Raw genomic sequence first — 18142 nt, 5'->3', positions numbered from 1 at the left:
GAAAACAGACTTTCCTTTAGAGCCTCCCAAAGGAATGCAGCTTTGCCAATAGTTTGTGTTTAGCCCCATAAGACCCAATTTTAGACATATCACCTCTAGAACTATAAGAGAAATAACCTGTTGTTTTAAGTCACCAAATCTGTGGCAATTTGTTACAGTAGCAATAGGAAACTAATAGTGGTAGTTCATAGACAGTGTACTCTGAAAGGTACAATGTCAGAATACACTGTCCATAATAGGTGCTCTGTAAATTGTGCTGAATGTATGACCAAGCTTCCAAAGTGTCATTCCTCATACGGTAAGGGGATTTTTGAAATAAATAAAGATGTTGAGAATTCAAGACCAGTATGATGTGATGTGACCAGGCAGTTTCTACCAGTCTGTTTCCCTTTAATCTTCAGACTTCCTTAAACATGAAAGGCTTAGAGGCTCGAAGTGAAGGAAAAGAGCACAGGGTTTGCAGTTATCAGGCACAACAAAGTTGGAGATGAGCATGTGGATGTAGATGGCATGATTAGGACTTTTCCGTAGTCTGTGAAAGGCATTCATTTTCAAGAGGGAGATTTGAATATTTTACAAAAGAAATGTGCAAAGAAATAAGATGGAGGTAATAATGCTCTTGATATCTCAAATGGATTTTGTTGTTTTAGTTCAATCACTCGGGTGTGTCCGACTCTTTGCAGTCCCATGGGCTGCCACACAGCAGACTTCCCTCTCCTTCACCATTTCCCAGAGCTTGCTCAAACTCATGTCCATTGAGTCAATGATACCATCCAACCATCTTGTCCTCTGTCATCCTCTTCTCCTCCTGCCCTCAATCTTTCCCAGCATCATGGTCTTTTCCAATGAGTCCGTTCTTCGCAACAGGTGGTCAAAGAATTGGAGCTTCAGCATCAGTCCTTCCAATGAATACTGAGGATTGATTTCCTTTAGGATTGACTGGTTTGATCTCCTTGCAGTCCAAGGGACTCTCAAGAGTCTTCTCCAACACCACAGTTCAAAAGCATCAATTCTTTGGCACTCAGCCTTCTTAATGGTTCAGGTCTCACATCCATAATACTGGGCTTCCCTGGTGGCTCGTAGGGTAAAGCGTCTGCCTGCAATGCAGGAGACCTGGGTTCGATCCCTGGGTAAGGAATACCCCCTGGAGAAGAAAATGGCAACCCACTCCAGTACTCTTGCCTGGATCATCCATGTACAGAGAAGCCTGGTGGGCTACAGTCCATGGGATGGCAAAGAGTTGGACACGACTGAACGACTTCACTTTCACGTCTGCACTTTCTCACATCCATACATGACTACTGGAAAAACTATAGCTTTGACTATAGGACCTTTGTTGGCAAAGTAGTGTCTCTGCCTTTTTTTTTTTTTTTTTATGCTGTTTAGGTTTGTCGTAACTTTTCTTCCACGGAGCCAGCATCTTTTAAATTCATGGCTGCAGTCACCATCCACAGTGATTTCGGAGCCCAGGAAAATAAAGTCTGTCACCGTTTCCATTGTTTCCACATCTATTTGCCATGAAGTGCTGGGGCCAAATGCCATGATCTTCCTGTTTTTGAATGTTGAGTTTTAAGCCAACTTTTTCACTCTCCTCTTTCACTTTCATCAAGAGGCTCTTTAGTTCCTCTTCACTTTCTGTCATGAGGGTGGTGTCATCGGCTTTTCTGAGGTTATTGATATTGCTCCCAGCAATCTTGATTCCAGCTTGTGCTTCATCCAGCCCATCATTTCACATGATGTACCCTGCATATAAGTGAAATAAGCAGGGTGACAATATACAGCTTTGACATACTCCTTTACCAATTTTGAACCAGTCCATTGTTCCATGTCCTGTTCTAACTATTGCTTCCTGACCTGCATACAGGTTTCTTGGGAGGCAGGTAAGGTGCTTTGGTTTTCCCAATTCTTTAAGAATTTTCCACAGTTTGTTGTGATCCACAGAGTTAAAGGCTTTAGCATAGTCAATGAAGCAGAAGTAGATGTTTTTCTAGAATTCCCTTGCTTTTTCTATGATCCAGCAGATGTTGACAATTTGATCTCTGGTTTCTCTTTCTTTTCTAAATCCATCGTGAACATCTGGAAGTTGTCGGTTCATGTACTGTTGAAGCCTACCTTGGAGAATTTTGAGCATTTCTTTGCTAGTGAGGGAGATGAGTCCTATTGTGCGGTAGTTTCAGCATTCTTTGGCATTGCCTTTCTTTGGGATTGGAATGAAAACTGACCTGTTCCAGTCCTGTGGCCACTGCTGAGTTTTCCACATTTGCTGGCACACTGAGTGCAGCACTTTAACAGCATCATCATTTATGGTTTGAAAGAGCTCAGCTGAAATTCCGTCACCTCCACTAGCTTTGTTCTAAGGTCTGCTTGACTTAGCACTCCAGGATGTCTGGTTCTAGGTGCGTGATCACACCATCGTGGTCATCTGGGTCATTAAGGTCTTTTATGTCTAGTACTTCTGTGTATTCTTGCCACCTCTTCTTCCTATCTTCTACTTCTGTTAGGTCCCTACCATTTCTGTCCTATGTTGTGCCCATCTTTGCATGAAATGTTCCCTTAGAGTCTCTAATTTTCTTAAAGCAATCTCTAGTCTTTCCCATTCTATTGTTTTCCTCTATTTCTTTGCATTGATCACTGAGGAAGGCTTTCTCATCTCTTCTTGTTATTCTTTGAAACTCTGCATTCAGATGGATTTATCTTTCCTTTTCTCCTTTCCCTTTAGCTGCCCTTCTTTTCTCAGCTATTTGAAAGGCCTCCTCAGACAACCGTTTTGCTCTTTTGCATTTCTTTTTCTTGGGGCTGGTCTTGATCACTGCCTTGTGTACAGTGTTACAAACCTCCATCCATAGTTCTTGGGGCACTATTCATCAGATCTAATCCCTTGAATCTATTTGTCACTTCCACTGTATAATTGTAAGGGATTTGATTTAGGTCTTACCTGAATTGCTTAGTGGTTTTCCCTACTTTCTTCAATGTAAGTCTAGTTATAATTACTAAGATTTATTCCCGACCATAGAACACTTCTAACACTAAAAATGTGGGTTTTCCCTACCAAACAGTTCTTTAATTCTTTTCAGTACCAACTGGGTGTCCTGCAATTTAATTCAGTTCTTACACTAACTACCTGGAGTTAGTTCAGACCTCACTGGTTAAGGGCTCCACCCCATAAGACTGCCCTCCCACTCCAGAGAGCAATTGTAAATATTGGGTCCCTAGTTACCCACAATTTATCTGGTTTGTCTTAAAATTTGTGATTCCCATGACCCTCTCTTCTAGTTCGATGATTTGCTATGATAATACATGGAAATCAGGGACTTTTCTTATTTACAGCTAAGTATATATAGGATATATAGGTATGTGTCCTTATAAAGGATGTTAGAAAATATATAAATGAAGAACCTGATTAACAGTCTCATAAGATGAGGGGTGGAATGTGTCCTGATTAGAAGGGCTTCTGTGACTGTGGAGGTTGGGGTACACCACCTTTCTGCATGTGGGAGTGTTCACCACCCTAGAAGCTCTCCAAACCCTTTCCTTTACGGTTTTATGGAGGTTCCATGACATAAGCATGATTACATCATTGGCAACTCCGGATTAACTCAGTCTCTATCCCTTTTCCCTCCTGGAGGTGTGAGGGGATTTGGAGCTAAAAGTTCCAACCCTCTAATCACATGGTTTCTTTGGCAGGCAACCTCCATCCTGAAACCATCTACGGGGCTCATATAGAGTCACCTCATTAACAGAAACTCAAGTATTCTCGACAGGGACTTTTTAGGAGTCACAAAAGAGGCTCCTCTCATCCCTGTAACTCATGACGTTCCAAGAATTCTAGGAGCTGTGCTCCAGAAACCTGGACAAAGACTGGATATATCTTTACTATTTTATCACAATATTGTACTAGTTAATAATGAGAAGTAATTGAAAACATCTCCTGGAAGCAGCCCCTTCATTTTCCAGAAGAGACTCATCTGTGTTGCCAGTTTATTTCTCCTCTTGCCCCTCTTCCTCATTTTTCTTCATCTGTGTGTAACCTGTTCATTGAATGAGCTGGACTCAGTGGTGTATAATTGGAATATTCCTTTATTTATCCCTATTCTCTGCCTGCCGCCATGTTATTTTGGTTCTCCCTGCCCCCATTCCTGGAAATATTCTTGAGAAAGTGACTTTTCTAGTCACTTTTGGTATTAGAATATCTACAGTCTTAGGCATTAAAAAGTTCAGTCCTATCTACTATCAAAACTTCCGTCTCTCATTAAATCCTAAGCTGGCTCTTTGACCACCTTTCACCACCTCCATCAAGTTCAGGCCTGATATACAATTTCATAGACTAGGAGGGAGTAAACTGAACTAAAGTGTGTTATGGCCTGTTTTCTTTTTCTCATTTCTTTACTTCCTTTCCTCCTCCTACTCTCACTATTTGGTTTGAGGGATGAGAGCTGAAGAGTAGCTGTGGTGCTATATGTGATTTTTCTTTTAATTGTTGAATATACAATAGCTGCTTCTTATGGCTGTGCTTTTGTGGAGTCTTCAGAATGCCGCCATACACTTAATGACCTGATAGTGTACTGTTTGCTGACCTGTTTTGCTGATACCCCAGAGTAACCTCTTTGACTTGCCCCTCATTCCTGCATCTGGCAGTATATTTCCAGTTGTCTCTGCTGAAGTGGATGGTAGGAGGGGTGGGGTGTGGGAGGGGTGGGAGGGGTGGGGTGTGAGCAAGGTTTGGGGTAGGGTGGGGCATGGGAGGCGTGGAGAGTCAGGGTGGGTGGGGTGTGGGAGGGGTGGGCGTGGGTGAGCCTTGGGAGAGATGAGTGGTGGGAGGGGTGAGGAAACTCTGTTGGGCAGAGGATCCAATCTGTATCCCGTGGACCTTGGAGAAATTCAGCATCTTATTCAGGAGTAGAGGACACTAGTGATCATAAGCAGATAGCCCCAGCCTCTATATTATTAACATTATTGCTGTTTCCTGGAGTTTGCTCAAACTCAGTGATGCTATCTAACCATCTCATCCTCTGCTGCCCTCTTCTCCTTTTGCCTTCAATCTTGATATCTCCTCCAAATGAAGACATATAAGTCTGTCCTAAATCCCTATGGATTTAGGGATGACAGAAATAATTAGTCCGTAATAGTCCACAATTCACTTCATTCACTTAGAGACTGAAGTGAAAATCTTCTGACTGCAAATTTCCATCTTTTTTAAACCATGTGCTGGTGCTCAGTCATGTCCAACTCTTTGTGGCCTCATTGACTGTGGCCCATCAGGCTCCTCTGTCCATGGAATTTTCCAGGCAAGAATACTGGAGTGGGTTGCCATTTCCTTCTCCAGGGGATCTTCCCAACCCACAGATTGAACTTCACCGTCTCTTTTATCTCCTGCATTGGCAAGTGAGTTCTTCACCATTGGTGCCACCTGAGAAGCAACTCACATCTTATTTGTGTTATTTATCTTGTCCTAGAATCCATTACTCTCCTAGCCCCATTCCTGTAGGATTTCTCCTCTCTAGCTTAAATCACTCTGGAAATTTGCTACGTCTATTGATGTGGTGACCCCCAATTCCCTTGTTTCTGTGATCCACATTTTCAGTGACTCTGAGAGACTCCTTCTACTGATCGTGTGAACCTTACCTCCAGTGACCTTACAACGCTGGCCATCTCTAATCCCTGTGACCTACACTGAGCCCAGCATCTCCCACTTTTCATGACTATATGATTCTCATCCCTATGAACTCTATCACCCTACTCCAGTGTTCCTAAGATCTCCCTCACTGACCTCAACCCATTGACACTTTGATCCTGACCCCACCTTGATGGCACTTTACTCTCCACTACCATCATAGAAAACCACATTCATGTTTTCATCTACCCTCATTCCCAACTTATGTCTAGCCATTTTGTAGGGAACTCTTGACACCATCTCTGAATTGCATTTAGTTATCACTCTCCTTAAATGCCTGAGGAATTGATAAAAAAATTAGTTGTTTATACACAAGAATTTTGCCTGAAAATCAAAGTTAATTATAATGCTTCTTAGTGAAAAGTTTTAATGTACTTAGTGAACAAATATGAAAAGCATTGAACAAATGTTAACATCTCACAGTTATCAAGGATGCAATGATGTCAGAGACAGGTGCTATATTATGCATGGGTTCTGTTTTTATCACTATTTCAACTTTATCCTATTTGGAGGCTCCTCCGACTCTCAGTGAGACTATTTTTAAAGAACAAAAGGAAAATCCATCTATTCAAGAACATCTGCTTTCTGTATAGTTTTTCTGTTTCATGATTTCTTTTGGAGAAATGGTCATTTGACCTGAAACTGAAGAGTATGCTTGGGGCACAAAGATAGCAGTGTGAGCACTCCTGTCTCCCGGCTCCGAAGATCCAAGTCCTTTGATTGTTCTTCTTTGTACTGTATGTTTTCGCTGGCTGTGGAGGGGTGGAGAGTGTACCCTTAAATGGAAGCCAATGAATGGCCGTTTGTCAGACATGAATAACTTTTTTCTTTGCATCAGGATTCCTTCAGATCATCAGCTTTGAGAACCTAGCATGTCATTGTTTCAGAAGGTATAGGTTTGCAGAGTGGAGATTTCCTCCCCTCTCAGGTCCTTGGTTGGCTTCAGCATGCCCTTTTTTATTTCTGTTCATAACTCTATGGCTCAAATAGTGTGAAAAGTCACAAAGGTGCTTGATTGGAGATGAGCATTTTCTTACATTTTAATATACAGAAACATTTCTTATTGAATTATCACTATGGTTTAGCCACTAAGACATGTCCGACTCTTGTGACCCCATGGACTGTAGCTAGCCAGGCTCCTCTGCCCATGGGATTCTCCAGGCAAGAATACAGGAGTGGGTTGCTGTTTCCTTCTCCAGGGAATCTTCCCGACCCTGGAATCTAACCCGGATCTCCTGTGTTGCAGGCAGACTCTTTACCAACTGAGCTAGGAGGGAAGCCCCGACCTGGTTCACAGCCTTGATTAAAATGGCCCTTTTTCCCTGGTTATGAATCTTGTTCCATAAACGGGTCCTTCTCAGACTTGTACAGAGCTCTAGGCTTTGAATAGCTAAACTCCTGTGAGTTTTTTCTTTACCTTTTCTAAAAAACATGCACAGGCAAGTGCCCAAGTGCCCAGGAAGAAGAGAAAAATGGTTAAATTACAAAAAGTCATTTAACTTTTATGTTTCGCATTTGTTTAATATTGTTTCCTGAATTGATGCCGGCTCTATCCTGACCAAGTTTCTGATTTTTTATTTTTTATTCCTATGATAGAGTAGCTCTAAATGGCATTATATTTGAGAATTGGACATCTTGAATTTCCTATGAATGTTTTGCATTCAAGCATTAATAACTCTTCCTCACTATTTTATAGAGCGAAAAAAAATACACTTAGAAATGAAAAGAATTTGTAACTTCCAGTGAGTAACTGTATATTGATAAACCTATTTGTATAGTTATTCTATAGGTTTTGTAGCAGTCTGCAATGATTTTAATTTCCCTGTATGAAAATGACTTTCTTGAAGCTTTATATAACATTACATATTTAAAAATAAAAACATTCAGAATAATAATATAAAATACGCAGTTGGTATATTAAATGGACTTTATTTGATTTTATCATGTACTCATATATATCAGTTATCTGTTTTTAAAGAAGATGGAATTGAGGCAAAGAAAAATAAGGTTCTTACTCAAGAAATCTTCAACTCGTGCTATTATTGATTTGCTTTTAGATTTTCATCTGAAAAAAAATTGATACAAGGAAGGTTTTCATTCTGAGTGTGTGGTATTTTAGGATTGTTCTATAATGTGCCTTTGTTTAGATACTGGAGCTCTTATCTGGTCATTGAGTATTAATTTTTTTTCAAGTCATCAAGCACCTCCTGCTTTGTGATTTTCTTCCAGGCATCAGGAATTTCACCCCTATCGGTAAATCTTTTGTGGTATTTTTCTTCTAGCTTTGATCTGAAGTGACAGACAAACCATTTCCAGTATGGCTGGGTGGATGTGTCTGGGGTGATGCTCCATGTGGCGTATTCCCCTCCAGCTTCTCGATAGGTCTTAAATGGGATTCTCCTCTCATCGTTCAAAATAAAATCACAATCACTTGCTACCAGACTAGTACAGTAATCAATGACAAACTGGTCTGTTTGATAGAATATCCATCCACCGAGAGCCTGTGGACGGTGGAAGGGAACACTGTGGTCTCCTTCATGGTTATGGATTGTGTTTGTACAAATTGCTTTACAGAAGGGACACTGTTTCCAGCAGCCACAGAGATGTTCAGAGAGCATTTTCTGGATTTCAGGAATCATTTCTTCTACAAGTCTAGACAAACAGTTCTGTTTTACCTTCTTCATTTCAGGATCCAAAGCTTTACTCATGGCCTCTTTGAGAAACTCGATATCTTTTATCTCCTGGTGTTCAATGCTTATCAAGTCTTTTCGTGGAAAGATCAAGGTACTCTCCAGGTGATCACAGAACAAATCTAGCCACCCAGACACCGTGCTGCTTTTATCTTTGGCTATTGCTGTAGATTCATGCATAGCTGAGAGGATGACATTCTTGATCTCATCTAAACTCATTTGTAGAAAAGTCTTTATTTTTTTTCTTCCTGTGTCAGAAAAATATCTTTTAACATGGTTTTCAATGTAATTCGTAAAAAATGATTCTGGATAATGAAGGTACTGCCAGTAGTTGTCAAAATTTTCCTCTTCTGCCAGAGAGATGAGAATGTGTTTCTCCAGGTTAGCTTTGTTTTCATTGAATGCCCGGCAGGTGGTTCGAATGTCCCCAGCAATTTTGAGGGCCATGTTTTTCCTTATGGTGCTGGAGACAGCAGGTGTGAGCTTGTTCCACAGAAAATCAACAAATGTTTTAATTGAAGTTGCTCCTTGACAAGAGATCTTAAAGCTCATGAAGAAATCATCTTTCTTGCTTTGCAGATAGTTTACAGGATCATTTGCCCTCTTGAATGCCTTGTGCATCTCCTTAAACTTCACTGATGCTCTTTGGAATAAACACAATGATAAGTCTATTTCATATCTTCTTGTAAGTGTGTATCTTTTCTGAGTGGATGCAGACTTCACCTCCTCATCTATTATTCTCAGGATTTCATAGAAATAAGTTCGATTGTAATCATGCTTTTGTTGAGATATTTGATTAACAGTTTCTTTAACTTTTGAAATAATGCAGTCAGTAGTCATATTTATGGAGTGTATATCCTGGGCATCTATTGTCGTTGTAGAGAGTCCCCAATAATTCCTGTTCATCTTAACATGTTTGTCATAGTTGATTTCAAACTTTTCTCCAGAATAGTTCTCCAGTGTGCTTGCCATGTTTTTCACCTTTTTGAAATACTCCAAAAGGATGTTTTCAGAATCCACTTCAATTGTAGGCTCTTTGGCTGGAGGGTGACTTGAGGACACATCAGAGACCCATGTTTCCCAAAGTGGGTTGAATTTCTCATGGAGCTCTTCCTCACTCAATTCAGTGCCATTTAGCAATAAAGCCAAATTCTGGCTTTTTTCCAATAATTCCTTTTCATAACCTGACTTTTTGTTATCCAGTTTTTCTTGATTTTTTTTGAAACTAATAAGTTCTTTGACTTTTCTTTGGCCATCTAAAATTAGTGCCTCTTTAAGGGTTATTAGTTTATTTTCAAAATTTCCTTTCCACTGAACCAGCACTTCACTATCTGGGTCTTCATTAAAATATTTTTCAAGTTCTTGCTTGATGGCTTCATATATCTGTGTAACTGGAGCCTCCAAGGTATATGTTTCAAGTGTCTGGATTTTTCCATTCTGAATCTGGTTGATCAGCTGGTCCTGTAATTTCTGCACATGACTCCTCAGCTCCCACGTCCAGTAGTTATACATGGTTTCCAGTTTGCTCATGGCCATGACTTCTTGAGTGTTCCTGAAGCTGAAAATAAAGTTCTCATTCAGTAGGGCTCTCCACAAATCTTGAACTCGGAATTTTACATCTGATATCTTCATGATTCTTCCCCTAGATTCCTGTTTGGCAGTCCCAAGAATTCTGCTTTTTAGTTCCTGAACATTGTGGCTGTAGCGAGGATTGGGTGGGGCCATTGGGGGATTGCCATCCCAGAGGTGAGCAAAGTAGTAGACGTGGGTATTGGCATCAAACTTAATGACATCACTAAAGCAGTTTACATCAGAGCACTGCTCTTCTTCAGCTGCTGTTGCTGCCATTTGATCCAATCTCTGCTCTAGCCGCCTTCTTCCTTCCATATTTTCATCTTTAGCTGTAACCTCCCCCACATTCTGATGGACAAAGAGGCAACTGGGAGAGATTTTTACTTGTTTCATTCTCAGAAAAGCTTGGACAACTATTTGTAGAATATCTTGCATTTCTGATGGATTTTCCCCCATAATATTGATCAGAGTCAAGTTTCCAAGTCCGATGACAAAGGTTGCCAACTCATTGTCATGATTCTGGGACTTGTTGCTGAGTTCTGGGGCTCGAAGTCCCTCTGTGTCCACAACAAGCACAAAGTCAAAGCCAAGATCCTCTGTGAATTTCTCCTCCACTTTCAGAAGCTGCATGTAGGCCCCCCGAGTACACCTCCCAGCACTGACAGTGAACTGCAGCCCAAAAAGGGCATTCAGCAGAGTGGACTTCCCTGAACTCTGCAGGCCAAGGACAGAGAGAACAAAGAGCCGCTTGTCTCCAAGTTTCTCAGAGAGCTTGTCAAAAACAGCTGCCACCCACCTCAGGGGCACATATGAAACATCCCCATCCATCAGCTCAATGGGAACACCAGATATCATCAGATCTGCAGCTATGTGGGGAAGGGAGAGAAATAGGGTATCTTTCATGGGTGAAGTTTCTTCCAGAGCTTCATAGATCTGGCCAGCTTCTCTAAGAATGTGCTCAATTCCCAAGGTACAGTCATTAATCTCTCTGGAAATAGCTTCTATCTCATTTTGCCTGTCTTTCAGAGAGTTACTGTTTGTGGCCTCTTGCTTTTCTTTTTGAACCAATGCCTTTTTCTTTTCATTTAGATTTTCCAAGTGTCCTGCAGTCAGGTTGTCCAAAGCTACTTTCAGCCATTGGAGGAAGTAGAGTTTGGTGTGAGTTTCTGAATGATTTTGGAGAATTTCAAGGACAGAATCCATTAAAGCATTGAGAGGAAAGGCTTTTCTCAACTGTTCCTGTCTTATCATTTGTTTCTCTGTCTCAGTCTCACTTTTGTGTTGTTCAATGCTGCGATTCCCCTTTTCTCTCAGATGATAGAGTTCTCTGTCCTTTTCACTCCAATGTTGCCACAGTTTTCCCTGAAGAGGTAGTAAGTTTTCCTTGACCTGATGTATTTCCATTTCTCTCAATACGGTCATTAGAGCCTCTGCCTTTTCTTTGGCTTCCTTACAATCTCTCTGGTCTTCATCAATAAGCATTCCTTGCTTGCGAGCAACTTGGGCACAGTTCTCCAAGCTGAGTGCACTGTTAGAGAGCTTCAGCAAATGTCCGATTGCAGTTGTGAGCTCCCCTATTAATTCTGCCTCATATCTGTTCCTGATCCCAATTCTCACTTTTGGGCTAGAATTATTGACTGTGCCTTTTCCTCTATCATCTAGCAACAAGATTAAAGGTAGTGATGACTGCCACATATCATTGACTATTTTTCGGTTTTCTTTATTGTCATCTGAAGTTGACATGAGGACCACAATTATGGAAGAGACTTCCTGCAAAAAGGCGAGTTGCTTCTCATGTTCCTTTGCATCTCCATGAAGATTGGTAAAGGTCAAGCACTTGTCAAATCTGTCCTGCTCTTCCCCCCCGGGACAGAACCAGGCGACTTCCACCACTCCTCCCATCAGGATACAGTTTCTGCTGCTGCCTTTGCAGTGTCGGTGAAAAAAGACATCATGTTTCCGTTCACTGAGAAGACAGTTCATGATCTGAGATTTGGAAGCAGAGAAACCATTTCCAACTCTAATAAAGGACACAATGGGGACAGAAACATGACACATCCGTTGATTCTTATAATTGTCCTTCTCCCCTTTTATTGATTTCCCTGCTTGCTGCCAACTTCTTCTAATCTGACTGAGAGACCAGAGAGAGAATTCAATTTGAGCAGTGAGGGGATTAGGTATGAGAAGTGGGAGAGCAAACCGACAAATAGAAAGTTTGTCCAAAATATATTGTCTGGCAAAATGATCTGCACAGTGAAGAATTGCCATCTGTATATCCATTGGGTGAATATATTGCATGATGTTTGTGTCTGAAGGATTAGTGGAGCTATCGCTGTCTTCAAGAAATTCTTCATATGGATCAAAAGCCTCCTTTTCTTGATTTGAGGTGCTTGAATAGACTTGGTTCTCTGTGTATTCTTCATGTTTGATGATCAGGTATCTCAGCCCATAATCCAGCATCAATAGCTTCTGTAGGAAATAGAAGGGAAGTTCTCTTTCAGAGCAGGGCTGTGTGTTGTACACAGAAGTCTTGTGGATCAGTTGGAAGTTAGCTCTGTTCATTTTTCTTGGGTAGTAATGTTTTAGACCTAGACGCTCAAGTAAGTCTTGGAAGGCTGTATTTTCTATTGTGTCCTGTTTGCTATTTTCATTATCGTGTAGTTCATGGAGGTGTTCCTTTTCATTAAAGAGACTTTGTAGTTCTTTTCTATCTTTATCTGTTTGTGGTAAATTGATGATGGTTTCATAATCCCCATCAATGAGTAATTTCAAGGCTTTTTCTAGGTTTTCCCAGTCATGATCTTCTCCAAGTTTGGTGAGGACATGTACAACTTCTTCAGTCAAAGATTGTCCCAGTTGATGTCTTATCAATGCCAAGCGTTCTGTTTTCTCCTCTGGAGAAACAACTTTGCTGCCAGCTGTAGCTGTCAGACCTGTGAGCACCAGGAATGCCTGAGCCCTGCAGTTGCAAATATTTTTGAGCTCTTGGTATTTATATTGTGCAGTTTCCATTTTACCCAATAGGAAGACTAACTCATCATGCCCCAGGAGATACTGAAATATATTGTCAACCACATGATATCCTGCACCAGATGCTATCAAAAGTAATAAGATGTGTGTGTCTGGCTGCCCTGTTTCTTGAAGGTAAGTTAAGAAGCGGTCAAGAGACAAGCTGACCTCATAAGTCAGATTCCTTTGAGCTTCCTCCACTGTTTCTGTGGACTTACATTTACCTTTCTGTTCCATAGAGTCATTCTTAGTTTCTTTATAGGTTTTAATTAATTCAGAAAGTTGGGTGATGTTGACGGGCTCTGGCTCTGACTGGAAGATCCACTGCATGATGGAATGAAACTGAGGAAAGTTTGTCATTCTGTAGATGTGAGGATAAAAAAGGTGTTGCAACTGAGATTTAATAACTGTACTTTTATAAATGGAAGACTTTTTGCAAAAGTTCACTGTGTTTACCAAAAAATTCTGTAGACCCATATCTGTGAGGCATACGTTAATCCAGGTGTCACAGCTTTTTATTTTTTGACTCAACATTTGCATGAAATTTATTAGCTGTTGCAGCTGCTCTTCAGGATCAGATACTTCCCAGGATTTCACATTTTCTAGAAAAGCCCTAACCTCTTTCTCAACAGTCAGTAATTCTTTCTCCTTCTCAGGGGTCAGTAATTCTTCTCCTTCCTGGATGTGGGCAGTGAGACTAGTCAGAGCAGTATAGCTGTCTTTCAGGCAGTTGGCTACCTGAAGAGGATCCTTAAAATCATTTCTGTGATTGGAGAGGATAATATCCCAAACAGGCACCAACTGAAGTCCTCTGTCAGTGATATACCAGGTTTGGTTATTAGCCATTAAGCCAAATTTCCATTGTAAAAAGCCATTTGCTTCTGGTGGACCACCTGTCTGGGCCACAGACAACTGGACTTTGGTTTGGAGATTTTGGAAATTCATGTTCTGAGAAGTTGTTTCTGAATGTGAGTCTGACATTTCCACACCTGTAGTAATGTTCACATCAAAGCCACTGTAACTGCCCCTTATGTAAATATCCAGGGCCTCTGCTGCTTGCTGTTTCACTTCTGCCAGCTGCTCTTTTTGGAAACCCTCTGAAATTGCTTTCCACCAGTAGATTCCTCCCAAGTGCAGAGGGCCCTGGTTAGCATGAGACCCAAACCTCTGGAAGAAGGTTTCAATTCTATGCCTTCGCAAGAGAAGTTGGTCTGGGTCTTCCTGATCCAAAACCCCTTCAATGCATTTCAATTCCTGTAGAGCTGCCTTGGAGAGCTGGAGTTGCTCAATGGGAAAGTGGCAGGATGCCAGTGGGATGTAGGTGAATTTGACTGAACAGAAGTAAGACTGCTCATAATGTGCCTGTCTGGTTTCCTTGGATTCTGACTGTTTTCTGTGATCCATACAAGATTGCAGACTATCTCCCCAACCTCCACCCTTTGCTGAGGCAGTTACACTGAAGCCTAGCTTCTCTACCATCTGGGTGAACATGGATTCTTCTTGAGAAGATGTAAATTCCTTTGTTTCTGTCCATGTACCCTGCTCAGGGCCACAGAGTGAGAAATCCTTGGGGACACGGAGTAGCTCTTCTCTCTTCTCTATCAGACCTGTTTGGTTGCTGGTTTTGTAAATTCCCTGCAGGGCCAGTCCTCCAGATGCCCATCTCACCAGCTCTCTATCTGAGAGGTTTTTCCTGTGAGACAGTGTTCCCTCCACAAGGTTGAGTTGTCTCTGCATGTTTTTCATGAGTTCTTTTAGGGACTTATTTGGGCATGGCCTGTTCTCTTTAAGGATCTCCATTACTTGCCTCAGTTCTGCCTCCACTTTACTCACTGTCTCTTCCTGTTGCTGCCTCCCTTCTAACAGCAACTCTTTCAGCTCCTGCAGTGTCTGTTCTGTCTGCTTCTGCTTTTTCTTTATTGCTTCCACCTGAGACTGTAACCCTGAAAGAGTATTTGAGCGTGACAGGTTAAGCATCTTCTCCAGGGCTTTTATCTCCCAGGGATGTCGTGCTTGGGATTTTAGCTCCTGGAAGTCTTTCTCTTCTAGGTATTGTAAGGCCTGGGCACAGGTCACACCCAGGCGTTCCTCCAGCTTTGACAACCAGTAGTTAACTGCCAGTCCTACTTCTGTCAGCATGTGTTGGAGATCTTTCCTCCTATTGCCTCTGAGCAGGGTCTCATCATCAGTTGAATCTGCCGTGTCCATGGCTGTAGGAAGAAAAGACCCCCAGTTAGCCTGTGTCATGACTTGAAGAAGTGTCTGCCACATAGCCCCAAGGGTGAGTATGCTAAAGATGGGCTTCCTAAGTGGCACTAGGGGTAAGGAACCTGCCTGCTAATGCAGAGGACAGGAGAGACATATGTTTGATCCCTGTTAGGGAAGATCCCCTGGAGGAGGGCATAGCAACCCACTCCAGTATTCTTGCCTGGAGAATCCTGTGCACAGAGGAACCTGTATTAAAGATACAAGTCTGTGAGGCCTCATCATCCCCTGTTTTCATTGTTCCAACAACTGTATTTTGTTAACACTTTAAATAATTTTTCTGTGTGTGCAAGATAATATGTGTATGGTCTCAACATGGATTACCTTTTTGGTTGCTTGAATGAGCTGGAACGTAATAGCTTGACCTTTGGCATTTCTTATTACACATAAAGAGCATTAAGTTGAAGGTAGGAGTTTGAAAATATGCATGATTTTGATAGCTAGATGTTAATTTTTTTTTTTAAAGACTAGAACTACTAATTATTTTTCCTCCATAAGTTTCTGTCAAGCATGTGTCAAATGGTTCCCATTCTCTCTTTGTCACTTCTTAGTGCATTTCATTAACTACTCTCCTGTTTCTTAAAATACACTTGGCAGATGTCAGTGTCATGGTGACATAAGATGTTTGTCTTTTTTGTCCCCCTTTTAAAACAACAAATTTGACACCCATTTGTGAACAAAAGTGTATCTTTGGAGTTGTGTGATCTACCAACACATACCAGAGGATGCAGGAGTAGTCTTGATGACCGGTGCACCTGGTAATAGGCAGAAGACCTCCTTATGGCCTGAGCAGAGAGTGGAGGCAGTGAAACTTCTCCAGCTTCTATCACCACCCTTGGGGGAAAAAAAAAAGAAAACAACCCTGGAGAGTGCTTACCAAGATAGGTACTCATAGATAAGAGAGAATTTGGAAAAGTCCAATCTTCCTAAGAGGAGATTCCAGCACAGCTTGGTAACATTGCATGTGGGTAAACTATCTCATGACTGTGACAGCTCCAGTGGGGAAAACGAGAGTGAATATTGAATGCTCAGTTAACCCAGTTGTGTGGGACATGGCTGGAGAAACCCATTTCACTGCAACAGTACCCAGAGTACTGAGGCAGGACTTCTATGAATGGGAGGAGGGAATAGATCAGGAAAGACGCAGTTAGGAATGTCAAAGGGCATTTAAAGGATGCAGTTCCTGTTGATTTTTTTTTTTTTAGGACTTCATCAGGAAGTCTTCCCATGAACCTTTGGGAGAACTTTACCTGAGGATTGGCCTGCCAAGTCTGTGGCCACCTCTTATCCCTTAAGTGGTAAACCTACAACTACTCCAACTCTGTTGCTAATTCCTGTGTGCACTCCTGAGCTTAGCATCAAGAACTACTAATAGGTTAGTAAATTATGTGCTTTCAGAAAACAGACCAGTATCTGTTGGGAAGAGAGAAACCACACACTCAAGGTATATTGCCACCTTCCAGAAGATAGAAAAGTTTCCGGTTGTCAGCCTGGTGAGTTGTAAGAACCAGAGAAAATACAAAAACTTAAGAATTCTGCCATGAAAGACATTAAGAAATGTGGGACTGGTGTACCCATACAAAGGTAGAGAAAATCTCAGGTATTAACAGCACCAGGAAACAGAATGTCCCACATGAAGTCATACAGTAAGATTTAAGGAGGTGTCTGCTATTTCAAGGGCTTCCAAGTTGGCTCAGTGGGTAAAGAATCTGCCTGCAATGCATGAAACTCAGGAGATGTGGGTTTGATCCCTGGGTTGAGAAGATCCCGGAGGAGGGCATGGCAACTTAGTCTAGTATTCCTGCCTGGAGAATCCCATGGACAGAGGAGCCTGGCGGGCTACAGTCCATGGGGTTGCAAAGAGTCAGACATGACTGAAGTGACTGAGCATGCATGCACGCACGCACGCTGCTATTTCACATGCTAGAATAGCAGTGCAAAGCTACGAGGACATGAAAAATAAGGAAACATGTCATCATGAAAAAATAATAATTCTCCAATAACCTAGATCCCTTGAAGGAGGAAATGGCAACACACTCCAGTATTCTTGCCTGGAGAACCCCATGAACAGAAGACCCTGGCAGGCTATAGTCCATGGGGTCACAAGAGTCAGACATGACTTAACAACTAAACCACCACCACCACCAATGACCTAACTCAAAGTCAGGTTAACCTAACAAAGTTTAGTGACTTGGCTGATAAATAATTGAAAGTAATTACTTTAAGGGAACTCAGTGAACTACAGAAAACTCAGACAGTGATAGTTAAATTGTTGTTGTTTTGTCACTAAGTTGTGTCTGACTCTTTGTTACCCCAGGGACTACAGCACACCAGGCTTCCCTGTCCTTCACTATCTCCCTGAGTTTGCTCAAACTCATGTTCATAGGGTTGGTGATGCCATCCAACCATCTCATCCTCTGTCACCCCTTTCTCCTCTTGCCTTCAGTCCTTCCCAGCATCAGAGTCTTTTCCAAAGAGTCTGCTCTTAGCATCATGTGGCCAGAGTATTGGAGCTTCAGCATCAGTCCTTCCAATAAATATTCAAGGTTGATTTCATTTATGATCGACTGGTTTGATCTCCTTTCTGTCCAAGCACCATGGTTCAAAAGCATCAGTTTTTTGGCACTCAGCCTTCTTTGTGGTCCAACTCTCAGATCCATACATGACTACTGGAAAAACCATAGCTTTGACTATATGGACCTTTGTTGGCAAAGGTCCAACTTGTTAGTATGCTGTCTAGGTTTTGTCACAGTTTTTCTTCCAAGGAGCAAGCATCTTTTAATTTCATGGCTGCAGTCACCATCTGCAGTGATTTTGGAGCCCAAGAAAATAAAATCTGCCACTGCTTCCATTTCTCCCCATCTATTTACCGTGAAGTTATGGGACCAGGTGCCATGATCTCAGTTTTTTGAATGTTGAGTTTTAAGCCAGCTTT

At 41.7% G+C, this 18142-nt stretch overlaps 1 protein-coding gene and 1 long non-coding RNA gene across 3 annotated transcripts in view; one reads left to right on the top strand and one right to left on the bottom strand.

Annotated features, from left to right (window-relative positions):
• The window catches only part of LOC133060682 (uncharacterized), a 175973-nt gene that overhangs the window by 82144 nt on the left and 75687 nt on the right, over window positions 1–18142 (top strand). The window lies entirely within an intron of this gene.
• Window positions 6003–18142, bottom strand: part of LOC133060666 (interferon-induced very large GTPase 1-like) — a 59625-nt gene continuing 47485 nt past the window's right edge. The window contains exons 6-7 of the mRNA XM_061148303.1: window positions 15927–16041; window positions 6003–15152 (exon numbers count right to left, since the gene is read on the bottom strand). Of these exons, the coding sequence (XP_061004286.1) occupies window positions 7849–15150 (7302 nt within the window). The 5' untranslated portion in view covers window positions 15151–15152; window positions 15927–16041 and the 3' untranslated portion in view covers window positions 6003–7848. The remainder of the gene's footprint in view (window positions 15153–15926; window positions 16042–18142) is intronic.

The sequence above is a fragment of the Dama dama genome, chromosome 1 (assembly GCF_033118175.1).
Source record: "Dama dama isolate Ldn47 chromosome 1, ASM3311817v1, whole genome shotgun sequence".
Classification (NCBI taxonomy): Eukaryota; Metazoa; Chordata; class Mammalia; order Artiodactyla; family Cervidae; genus Dama; species Dama dama.
The sequence above is the reverse complement of the archived record's forward strand: the minus strand, read 5'-3'. Positions and strand labels throughout refer to the sequence as shown.